The following is a 12500-nucleotide window of genomic DNA, read 5'->3' on the forward strand; positions in this document are numbered from 1 at the left end:
TATAAAATGGGAAAACACTAGTATGAAGGCCTTATCAGGAGCATTTTTCCTTTTCATCTCTATTGTTACTGTACGCTTTCTCCTGTTGTAAATTATTGTAACTGTATAATGTTTTAACTCAAATATAAAACCACACAAATATACAACTTACGTAAATATTTCTTTTTTTTGCCAAAAGTGCTGTAGCCTTTACATCAGAGCAAACACAACTGAATGTGGAGATGATTTGCACTGAACAAACAATAGGATATAGACCAGTACAGTCAACAAAAAAATAAATAATAAAAAAGAACAAAAAAACTATGCTGCATCCTGGTCTTGCTTACAGTAAGACCATATTGACAATTGTTGTGTTGTGAAACATCTTACAGTAAAATAACATTGGATTGGATCGCAACACAGTACAGTTGTGGAATTGTATATGATTTACATAGGCATAATTGTTTGACTATCTGAATTTCTGTCTAAAGGCACCCTGTACACCTGCTTCATTCTCAAGGTGTTCTGCCTTAGAACATGGTCCACTGTGGCTAGGCTCACTGTATTGATGTTTAGGAACATGTCTTGGTCATCAATGGTTGTACTTTGTATTTGGTTACGTAATTTTACAAAACAGTACAATGTAAAATACTCTAAATACAAGAAAACTATGCTCCTGATAAGGCATTCAAACTATTGTTTTCCTGTCCCAATAGTGTTTCTTACCCATTCTCTCGTCTGAATGCCCGGAGAATGGATGTAACTGAGAAGCGGCAAATGTTTGGTTGAACCCTCTTGCCAGCCTCCTGCATGGTCAAACCATGGTTCACCACCAGGGTTCACGCTAGACTTTTTCTTGGCCGGACAAATGTCCGACGCTATTCCAGAATATCGGCCATTTGGAATGTCTACCGGACGTTATTCACTAATAGCCTAATTAAATAACCACCAAAACTCCAAATGAGAAACGACACAAATTTAAAAAAAAATCAGGAGCTTCCAAAAACTCAAGTAGTTCTGTCAATCCGCAAAACTGATTACTTGGGATGTCACGTTTAGCCATGTGATACACCACTTTCATTTGTGCCACGAGTGCGTCTCTTTTAGATTTAGTGGCGTTATCGCAGTGCACTCTCATTGCACTTTGCTGCGGTGTTAGGGACATAGCGGCTCTGTGGTCAGACGACTCGCTATGGTCAACTAAGGCTGATCTTTTTTAATTCATGGAGCCTTTCGTAAAGCCATTTAACTTGCCTGCTCTCTCACAAATGCTACAGAACATTGTGTCTCGACCATCCACCTTTTCCGACCTTAGCCAACGGAATTGCTCGAGCCATTCAGCTTTAAAACTCCTTTTAAGTTTTTTGGCAGGCGCATTTCCTAAATCCGTCGGGGCCTCGGATGATGTACTTGGAGTCGAATAATTTCTTGACGAATCATTAGGCCTATCAAGGCTATCAGTTGTCTTTTTGAAGAACTGACCGAGAGACGTCTGCTTAGCCTTTTTGATATTTTGTAATTGTTTATTTTAGTGAACAGTTTTTAGCGGGGAAACCAGCCTGAGTGTGTTGCGGAACCTCGACCAGCGCATGTTCCGAATGCAATCCAAATCTGCTTTAGAACTTTTTTTTAATGACATAGCAGGCTGATTATATTCAGGTTTATGTTACAGTTGTTTTGTTGTTTTCATATGTTACTGATTAATCATAGCCTACATACATATTTTCTATCGGACATTTGGGCCGTTTACATCTTATTATACCGGCCATTCATGCGTTCAATCGGCCAATGTCCGGCCATAGCCGGCTAACGTGAACACTGTTCACCACAGTGGCCTGAATCTCCTCAGAGATAATGGCTCTCCTTCTTGCTCTTCCTCTTCATCCTTTTTCTCCTCCTCCTACTCCTCCTCTTACTCTCAATCCTCTGCCTCTCTGTTCACCTCTCACTTCAAATTTGCCATACATTGTTCTCAAAACCAGGAGCTAAAGCTTTGATTTCAAATTGCACAACAGCTTTGGAAATGGAAGTTTTGCCATTTGAATAACATTGTGTTCTGTCTGAAAACAATGAGGTTTTGGCATTGATGAAGTGTGCAAAGTAGAGAGGAGGGTGTTTAGTGTTTTGAAATCTGTGTCTAAAGCAGTTAATTGTTTGTTGTGAAGAAAGTGTGGTTAACAATTGAAATCTGTGTCTAAAGCAGATAATTGTGCTTATAGTTTAGGAGAATTGGTTTAGGGAGTTGGCACATGAGTTACAGGTTGTGGTCATTGTGCCGTAAGTTCCAGTTTTTGAGTGTTATCACAGAGAGAAAAACTGTAAGACAGATAAGCAACAGCCAGGAAAACAGGCAAATTTAGCACAGATTCTGCAAAGGGCTGCCTGGTAGAACGCATATGACCAAGTATTCTTTCCACATCCTCCTCCAGTACAGCTTGTTTATTGCCTGATATCGTCAGTCATCCACCAGTCATCCTCCAGCACACTGGGCGCGACTCTGACACACAACCAGCCCTGACACACTTAGCTAGGTGTGAGTTTCAGAGATCTAGTGTGTGGGCAGGGTACTGAGGCTATGTGCACACGAAGTCTAGTTTGTCTGCCTCCGCAACGTGCAGAGTACCGATAGCCCTATCATAAATACGAACACTCTCTATCCGCACACGGTTTCCGCAACGATCAAAGTCTGGGGTAGAAAGTGAGTAGATTTGAATCGGTACGGGGGCTGGTGTTCGTCTGCACGGTTTCAAGCAACCTGATGATGTCATTGTCCCACGTGATCAATTTGCGATCTCCAACCATTGTATATATCCCTTGTTCTCCCTCATAATCTCACTCATGGTGGCCCTCGAATTCACTCTCATTAACCCAGCCTACTGATTTTTGATTAGCCTCCTATCTTGATCTAATTCTTCTTATTCAGACCTAACATAACTTTCATGACCACAAATATAAATTGGCCAGCGATTTAATTGCTTTTTTATTCATAAATGTAAAATGGCCGGAGCAAAGGCTCATGGGAAATGGGATGACAGACATGTCATGTTGTACTGTTCCAAACTCTTTATTATCAATAGAAAATATAATTCATTTTCGCATATCCTTTAGTCTGACCACTGATTTTATTAACCACCATAATGTAATGTTGCTAATTGGAGCTTGAATGTCTTGTGTAATGTGTTTATCCGTTTGCTGCTTCCTTTACCTTGTGCTGCTGAGTCTCCTTTTAGGTTTTTCACGTTTTTTCAGTTGTGTAAATAAAGCGCTAAAGCGCCACCCACAGGCGTGGGGTATGTACTACAGCCCGTTCAACACAATCTGGTGGCTCCGTTACCAGGCTCCGTCTTTACGAAATTAAAAGATTGGATAGGTGTGAAAAATGAACCAGATTACGTGAATCTAGACTCCGTGTGAAGGGGGCCTGAGACACTGCTAAATTATCCGTGAGGGTGTGTGTGTGTGTGTGTGTGTGTGAGTGTGTGTGTGTGTGTGTGTTTGTGTGTGTGTGTGTGTGTGTGTGGTGTGTGTGTGTGTGTGTGTGTGTGTGTGTGTGTGTGTGTGTGTGTGTGTGTGTGTGTGTGTGTGTGTGTGTGTGTGTGTGTGTGCTGCCCCCTCTGCCTGGCCTTGGGCAGGTAATAGAGAGCGGGTCAACCAGAACTGACAGATGAGTCAGTCAACATCGCCCAGGAAAGGCTTTTTCCTACAGGGTGGACTGTCCTATTTCAGCAAGTGAGGATGTGTGTGTGTGTGTGTGTGTGTGTGTGTGTGTGTGTGTGTGTGTGTGTGTGTGTGTGTGTGTGTGTGTGTGTGTGTGTGTGTGTGCGTGTGTGTGTGTGTGTGTGTGTGTGTGTGTGTGTGTGTGTGTGTGTGCATGACAGAGAGAGAGCAGGTGTGCATGCATATGCATGTGTATGTCTGTCTGTCTGTGTGTGTGTGTGTGAGTGAGGGATGTCTTTTTACACATGCATTTCTCTGTGTTGATCCTGTGTGCGAGTGTGTACATATGTGCATGTATCAGTGAGTGTGTGTATGGATGCCTAATGCGGAAATGTTTGCGTCGGCATGGTGAAGGATCACAGTGTAAGAGAGGCTGATTTTCACACAAAAAATGAAAAATGTGCAACTGTGTGGGTGTGTGTATGTGTATGTGTGAGTATGTATGCAGTATAGTATGCAGTCCTGAAGAATGCAGTACTCAGAGGGTCAATATTTTTGTATGTGCACGTGTGTGTGTGTGTGTGTGAACGCCTGTGTCTGAGCTCACGTGCCTGAGTGTGTGTGTGTGTTTACGTAAAAGCTTCCCTTACTTGAGTGACTCATGACCCCCACTCATGTGAAAGCTAAGAGAATGGGCGTTTGCTTGACCTGCGCTGCGTTTTGCTGCTGGCTGAGGGAAAGAGAGAAGGCGCTGGTACAGAGACAGATCTAAAATAGGTGTGAGCAGACCAGACCCATGACCCAGTTTGAGCAGAACTCCTCCGCTCCTCACTGCTGAGGTTTGCATGTGAATGAGCTGAGTGTGTGTCTCCCTCCAGCAGTCTCCTCACCTCTCCACCTGCTCCTCTACGGCACCCATCCCTCCTTACAGGATGAATTTATGTCACCTCCTGGCCACCACTAACTCTCTCTCCCTTTCCCCCTCTCCCTTTCTCTGTCTCTCTCTCTTTCCCAACCTCACACATTTTCTTTCTGTCTATCTCTCTCCTTCCCTCTACTCTCTTTGCATCTTTCTCTTGCTCTCTCTCTCTCTCTATCTTCTCTGATTCTTTCTCTCTGTTCTTTCTCTCTGTTCTTTCTCTCCCTCCCTCTCTCTCTCTATCTCTCTCTCGCTCTCTCTGCTGCAGGTGGGCGTCAAGGTAAGCTGCCTGTGACGGCATTTGAAGCATTTGACCTGGAAGTGAAGAGCTGGACGCGTTTCCCCTGCATCCCCAGCCGGCGCGCCTTCTCATGCTGCGCGGCCACGGAGCGCGCCTTCTACAGCCTGGGGGGGCTACAGCAGCCCGGGCCACACAACTTCTACTCCCGGCCCCACTTCGTCAGCACCATGGAGGAGTACGACACAGAACAGGGTGAGGGGCGGTTGCGGCAACGCACTGTTTTCATTTCAGTCACGTTTGGTTTGTTAAGTACCGTCAACGATGGGCATTGACTGAATCTGATTCAACTTAATTCAATTCAATTTAATTCAGTTCAGTTCAGTGCAGCTAATGCAATAAAGCTAGTGCAATAAATGTAAGTCATCCCTTGAGGGGTAAGTAAAGGTATGTGAGGCGGATTATAAATTGAACACAAACCAGTATGCAGCAGCATCATAGCACGTCAGATCTGGTGCATTATAATATATGAAATGCTAGAAACTTTAACCCATATTCTTCATCTTCTTGGAGCAGGTTCTTGGTAACAGTGCCTTGGAGAATTGACAAATCTGCACACATTGATATTTAATAAGGATCTTTAAAAAAAAAAAAAATCGAAATGTATACATCAAAAAAATATTGATATATAAGTATTCTGAAACCAAACTTGGATAACCAGATTTTGCCTGTAAAGTCCAGGTTGGTGTTTTCTTTCAAACTGATCTCTCAGAACTCATACTGACGCTATTGCTATGGATGCTCGTGTATGTAAATACCAACACACATGCATAAAAGCACTCACTAATACCCAGGCCTGAGCACAGGCTAGCATGTACACATCTTCATATATTCAGAAACACGGGTTGACTGTCTACCCGCTGAAACAGTACAAACAGAAGAAGCAAACAGTGAAACAAACAGAAGAATGAAGACGCAATTAGATGTGTATACCATGTCACATGGACTAGTGTGTCTGACGGGGCGGTGTGTTTTGTACTCCGAGACAAGCATTGCATGTCGATTTAGCATTCCAGTGCAGCCCTACACTATGAATCACCCTGCCATATCAGGATGAAACTCAGAATGCTGAGTGCCTTTCACCTATGTGTGTGTATGTGTGTGTGTGTGGGTGGGTGGGTGGCTGCGAGTGTGTGTATGTATGGGGATGGTTTTGTAGGGATGCGAGTGTGTGTTTTTTTGTGTAGAGCTGTGTGTGTGTGTGTGTGTGTGTGTGTGTGTGTGTGTGTGTGTGTGTGTGTGTATGAGTGTGTGTGTGTGTGTGTGTGTGTGTGTGTGTGTGTGTGTGTGTGTGTGTGTGTGTGTGTGTGTGTGTGTGTGTGTGTGTGTGTGTTTATGAGTGTGAGGGAAGAAATGACTGAGGGAAAGCAGTAGATTTTTATCACTCATCTTTTATGACAACAGCCCTTTTCATTCACTGACACGTTCTTGTCTAGACCCAGATTAAACGTTTATGGCCCACATTAAATCCCTTTTCCTTTGGTGGCTTAGGGTTAATTCAAAACGCCCAGGCATTCATAACGGCACATAAAGAGAGTGAGAGAGAGACAGAGAGAGAGAGACAGAGAGAGAGAGACAGAGATAGAGAGAGAAAGAGACAGAGAGAAAGAAGACCCTCAGTTACCAGGTCCCCTTATCATGTCAGGTTTTTTTCCAGTTTTTTCTTTCTTCTCTGGAATATTCCTTATCTGTGGCTGCTCATTTCCCCCTCGTTTTTATTGGCGCCATGTCCAACCCCTAGGGCTGCTGGCTCAAACTCCGCAACCATGGCGATGGCCGCCGCTGATAATGCGAAGTGCGGAAACACACAGCGAGCCCCAGCCCTGAGCAGAGCTGCAGTGCATTCATATTAAAGACACACATCCACAACATACGCAGTCTATCTCTCTTGCACACACACACACACACACACACATACGATCATACACACACACACACAATCACACACACACATATACACAAATATACACATACGTACACACACAAACTCACACACACACACACACACACACACAGACACACACACACACACACACAGACACACACACACACACATTCATACGTACATACACAACCACCTTCTTCAGTGAAGCTTGTTAGCTATTCACGAAAGACATGATTCTGGCATTGACTAGCAGAGAGAGCAAAAATCAATAGAAATTAAAACAAATGTACCATCCCAAAAGGCCTTCATTGCATGTTGTGTACTGAACCACCATGGTGGTAGACACCCGTCTGTGAACTTGAAGATTGTCATCATCACCATTAAGCAGCCCAGTCTGGTGAGTCCCGTGCCGTTGTCACAGCCAGTGTTTAGCAGCCGGCTAAGCACCAATGAGGTGAGGGACAGGCAGTGGCCAGGGGAAGGTTGTAACCTGTTTCTTTTTGCTCAGTGTATGTTCTCATCAGGAGCATTAGCATTTAAATATGCTCATAAAAAAACATTAGTCATTCATGAATTTAATGGAAGCTCCCCCTGTGTGTCTGTGTGTGTGTGTGAGAGACAGTGTGTCTGTCTGTGTGTGTGTGTGTGTGTGTGTCTGTCTATGTGTGTGTGTGTGTATGTGTGAGTGCATGTGCATGTCTATTTTGCTGCCATAGGCACGCTCTGTGTTAATGGAAGCCATTCCGTACCACTGTCTGCATGTGAGTGGCAATCTGTAATTCCATTATCCCCTTCCCTATTATGCTGGAGCATGAGTATAATGTGTCCATGTGTAATTACCAGCCCACGTTTTACAAGCCATCTCCTCAATTACACATTTGCACGGCACCCCTCTGCTCAGCCACCTTGTACGCTTCACTCACTTACCGGGACGTTTGACTGGCCACAGCATGCTACATCTATATACATGCCACACGCTACACATCGATGAACATGCCACACGCTACACATCGATGAACATGCCACACGCTACACATCTATACACATGCCACACGCTACACATCTACTGTTTATACATGCCACTCGCTATACATCTATATACAGTGCCCTTCACAAGTATTGGCACCCCTAGTGAATATGAGCAAAACAGGCTATGAAAAAATATGTCGTTGCTGTTTATCCTCTCAGTCTTTCACTCGAAATATACAAAAAAATCCTACCTTTTCATTGAAGTAAAATTATTAAAAGAAAAAAAAAACATTGACATTAAATAAAGATTTTTTTTTCCCAAAACATGTGTGCCACAATTATTGGCACCCCTTAATGTAATGATAATGTAACTAGATATCTAGTTTATTTACATGCCACACATCTATATAGTATATGCCACAAGCTATGCTTATGTGTGGGTGGTGCTTACCTGCTCTGTTATATTTGCAAGTGGGTTGATGTATATGTATGTGTAAAAGGGTGCTTTTATGTGTTTATGTGTGTTTGTGTGTTTATGTGTTTGCCAGGAGATGTGTTTGTGTATGTGTTTGTGTGTTCTTGTTTCAGTCTACATATGTGTGTGTGTGTGTGTGTGTGTGTGTGTGTGTGTGTGTGTGTGTGTGTGTGTGTGTGTGTGTGTGTGTGTGTTGTGTGTGTATGTGTGCGCTCTACATAGGTGCACACATGGGAATATGAGCACACACCCAGTAAGTGCCCAGAGTGTGTTTCACAAGTGTTTCTTTGTGTTTGTGTGTGTTCTTTTTCAAAGGCTGCATTTAAGTGGGAAACAAAAAAAACACTGTCCTTCCATTTGAATCGTGTGCAGTGTGAAATCATAAGCTCTCTTCACTGAAGAGCCTGCTGTTACTCCCGGCTCCTGTTCGGAGATGAGCGGCTTAATTATCAGAGATGGGCCGCCTCCCCAAGATAGCCTCAGAGACTAACTCACAGAGAGGAGCGTCAGCATTAAGATTCAGTGCCATATTTTCTCAAAAAAAAAAAAAAACAGTGCCCAGAAGCGCCCTCTGAGCTGCTCAAACTAAGTATAAAATAACTCATGAATTGCCTCACGGGAGGGGCATTGCTGGCAAGTGTGCCTTTCTCCCTTTCTTCCCCCATCCCTGCTTACTTCTTCTGTCCTCTCTTATCTTTCTCCCTCTTTCTTTCCACCTCACTGTGGTTGGGGAACAAACCCTCTGAGTTTCTCCTACTCATTTATTTATCAGTACAGAGGGATTGAAAACTCCTCACTTTTTTCATCTAGCTCTTTATGATGTCCTGCTGGCTGTTTATTGTTTCTCTTTCTTTCTGTCTGTTTTCCTCTTTCTCTTTTTTGTTAACACATGCACATACACACACACATGCACATACACACACACACGAGTGTGTGCACACACATGCACATACACACATAGAAACATAAACGCACACATTTCCACAAACTAACATAGGAGAACCCTAAATAGACATGCACACACACATATACACACTTACAGGCACGCACACACACACACACACACACACTCACAGACATACACACACACACACAGGTGACACCTGCGCCTCCAGAAGAGGAAGAGGCTACCAATTAGTGCTGATATAGAGCAGTAATTTGTGAAGTGTTTGACCCTTTTCTTAGAGAGTCCACAGATATGCAGGCCTCGCGCACACATTTTATGAACATGACCTAAGCTACCAGAGATTAGGGCAATGACTTTACATGAGTAGCCATAGTTGGTTAAAACATTATATAAGGGTTGGTATAACAGTTTTGACGCATAGCATGTGTCCATGTAAGCGTCATAAGTGCAACTAATTTCAATTATTGTGATTGCTGTGTTGTTTTCATCAATTGTCACAAGGTCTGGTGTATTTGGGATGTGCTTAATGGCAGTTTCCATTCCACACACACACTCACAGACACACACACACACACACACACACACACACACACACACACACACACACACACACACACACACACACACACACACACACACACACACACACACACACACACTCACAGACACACACACACACTCACACACACACACACACTCACACACACACACACACTCACACACACACACAAACACACACACACACACACACACACACACACACACACACACACACACTCACACACACACACACACTCACAGACACACGCACACACATTCTCACAGCTTGCTGGTATAAACTAAAGACTTTACTTTGTTTGCTGCATCATCACTGTAGCTCTTTAGGATCATTGTGTTTGTCTGCTGCCTCCTCAAGCCTCCGCTATCCCATAAATCCCCTCTCCATAGACACATTCTGATCCCCGCCCGTACTCCCACCTCACCAGGGACACCATTCTGGCTCAGCCAGTACTTACAGTAAAAACTCACACAAATCCCACTTGATTGCTGTTGGACTCAGTGTGGCGGGCCTTCACCTCTTCGCCATGTTGTTTCAGCGTGTTGGGCGGCTTTTTTCCGCTTTAGCGGTCAGCTGAGGAGAGGCTCCACTGTGGAGCACACTGTTCTCTTCTTAGTCGATAAATTATTGAGCCGCACCTCGAATTCTAATTAGGGAGAGAGAGAGAAGAGAGAGGGGGGGAGAGAGAGAGAAAGAACAGCATAACAGCTTTCTGCTTTTGCCACAACATTTCATCCTTGATCATGTTAACATAGTCCCTAGTCTTTTCTATTGACTTTCAGCACAGTGCAGTATTTCTCAGATTAGATGTTTTTGTGCTAATAAAGTTGTCTTGACTCGTATCTCATTTCATTGTGATTTGTCAGCCTCGCACAGTAAGGATTGTCATGATTTCTTGTTTTAGCCATTTTTTAGTGCTTGATAAAGCCTCCGGTGCTCATGTGAAAAATATCAGCGCACATTTAATTTTGGAGGAAACTCGGTCAAAATTGCAGTTTGGAGTATCAATACAAACGATTGCTGTTCAGTGAGCTGGCTGCCATTTAATAATCTGTGAAGTGTATCGACCAAGGTTTTCAATCTATGCACCATCCTAAGGGAGCAGCTTCTGCTAGTACCCTGTTTTGTGGAGATGAAATGTGTTTTTATATTGAGAATTCCACCATGATATTAAAAGGATTGCGGGTATTTATAGACTTTCATGTTTCATTGATTTGTTTTGACTGACTTTTTTATCTCCTAATATACTTTCCTTTTAGTTTTGGTTTGGTTACTGTTTTAAGTGAAACCACTGTGTTAGTATCTATGACTGGCTCACAGCCAGCGGTGCTAAGGTGTGATGTGGAGTCAGTGTTGTCGGAGGCCAGGCATGCAGTAGTGTGAAGTAGAATGCAAGGCTGGCATCTGCACCGTGTGCTGTGTCTCCACAAAGTGATCATTTATAAACACGGCGTGTGGGAGCGGCCCCTCGACCCAGTCCAGCTCAGGCAGGATTACAGGGGAAGGCTTTGATCTTTCAGATCGACCTGCAGCCACAATGAGCTCTCCTCTCTCTGAGTGAATCTCTTTATCACCTCTCTCGCTATCACCCCTCTCTCTTTCTCTCTTTTTCTATGTCTTCACTATCACCCCCTCTTTCACACACGGGAACACACTGTGTAAGCCTTGAGTTCCCTCTTTGTTATTTTTTAAATACCAGCCCTGTAACAGACTTCTGTCTTGATGTTTACTGCGTTCTTTTGGTTTCCCCTGCATCTGTGTACCCTACAAAGTGCACATGCGGATATGCCGGTGTATCTTTACACGTGTGTGTGTGTGTGTGTGGGTGTGGGTGTTGGTGTTGGTGAGCGTGTGTGTCTGTGGCTGTGCGTGTGTGTGTGTGTGTTTCCAAAAAGTTCTCTTCATTTGTTGTTCATTGTGTTTGAGCATGCATGACAATGTTTTTGTGTGTGTGTGTATGTGTGTGTGTGTGTGTGTGTGTGTGTGTGTGTGTATGTGTGTGTGTATATGTAATTGTGTATATGTGGGTAGGTGTTTTTGCCTTAGGTTCCATCCCCATAGGCTGAGTGAATCAGTGTCACAGTCAGAGCTGCAGCTCTTCCCAGCCCCTCCATCTGCTCACCTTGAAAGCATTATCATGACACACTCACTTCAAAACAACACGCACGAGAAACTAATAACATAGGAGAACACTAAATAGACACACACACAGACAGACACACACGTACACACACACACACACACACACACACACACACACACACACACACACACACACACACTCACGTACGCAGACACACACATGTACACACACACACACACACACACACACACACACACACACACACACACACACACACACAAATGAACAACAAAACAAGAATGATGCCTCTGACTCACCTATTTTGTTCCTTGTCCGCCCCATTCAGACAGCATAAAGTGTTGTGCGAACAATAGAAGCCGAGCAGTGCAGTTTCATCATCATGGCCAGGAGCTCAAACCCCCTCCCTGGAACCAGCCAGCCTGGCGTGCCAACTGCACTGTGCTGTGCTGCACTGTAATGTGCTGTATGGAGAAGGCAGTATCTTTTCGTACATTCACATGTACATTTTTAATCAGCACTGACAGGGAAGCAATGCTAGGCTCATCATTCTTCCTAAAGGGGCTTACAGAAGATTGAAAGGGCCACGGACAAAAGGTTGGGATCAAAGTATATTTGTGCCTCCATACATGTGACAATGAGGCTGGAGCCCGGCTGCAGTAGGGCTGGGTGGGGTGGTGGTGGTGGTGGTGGTGGAAGAGGATGGGGAGAGGAGAGAGAAGGAGGAGTAAAGAAAAGAGGTCGGGGAGAG

At 44.1% G+C, this 12500-nt stretch overlaps 1 protein-coding gene across 1 annotated transcript in view; it reads left to right on the forward strand.

Moving 5' to 3' along the window:
- Positions 1–12500, forward strand: part of klhdc8b (kelch domain containing 8B) — a gene marked incomplete at both ends in the record, with an annotated part of 84811 nt that overhangs the window by 57409 nt on the left and 14902 nt on the right. The window contains one exon of the mRNA XM_080853404.1: positions 4824–5048. Within this exon, the coding sequence (XP_080709530.1) occupies positions 4824–5048 (225 nt within the window). The remainder of the gene's footprint in view (positions 1–4823; positions 5049–12500) is intronic.

The sequence above is a fragment of the Sprattus sprattus genome, assembly GCF_963457725.1.
Source record: "Sprattus sprattus genome assembly, chromosome: 16".
Lineage (NCBI taxonomy): Eukaryota > Metazoa > Chordata > Actinopteri > Clupeiformes > Clupeidae > Sprattus > Sprattus sprattus.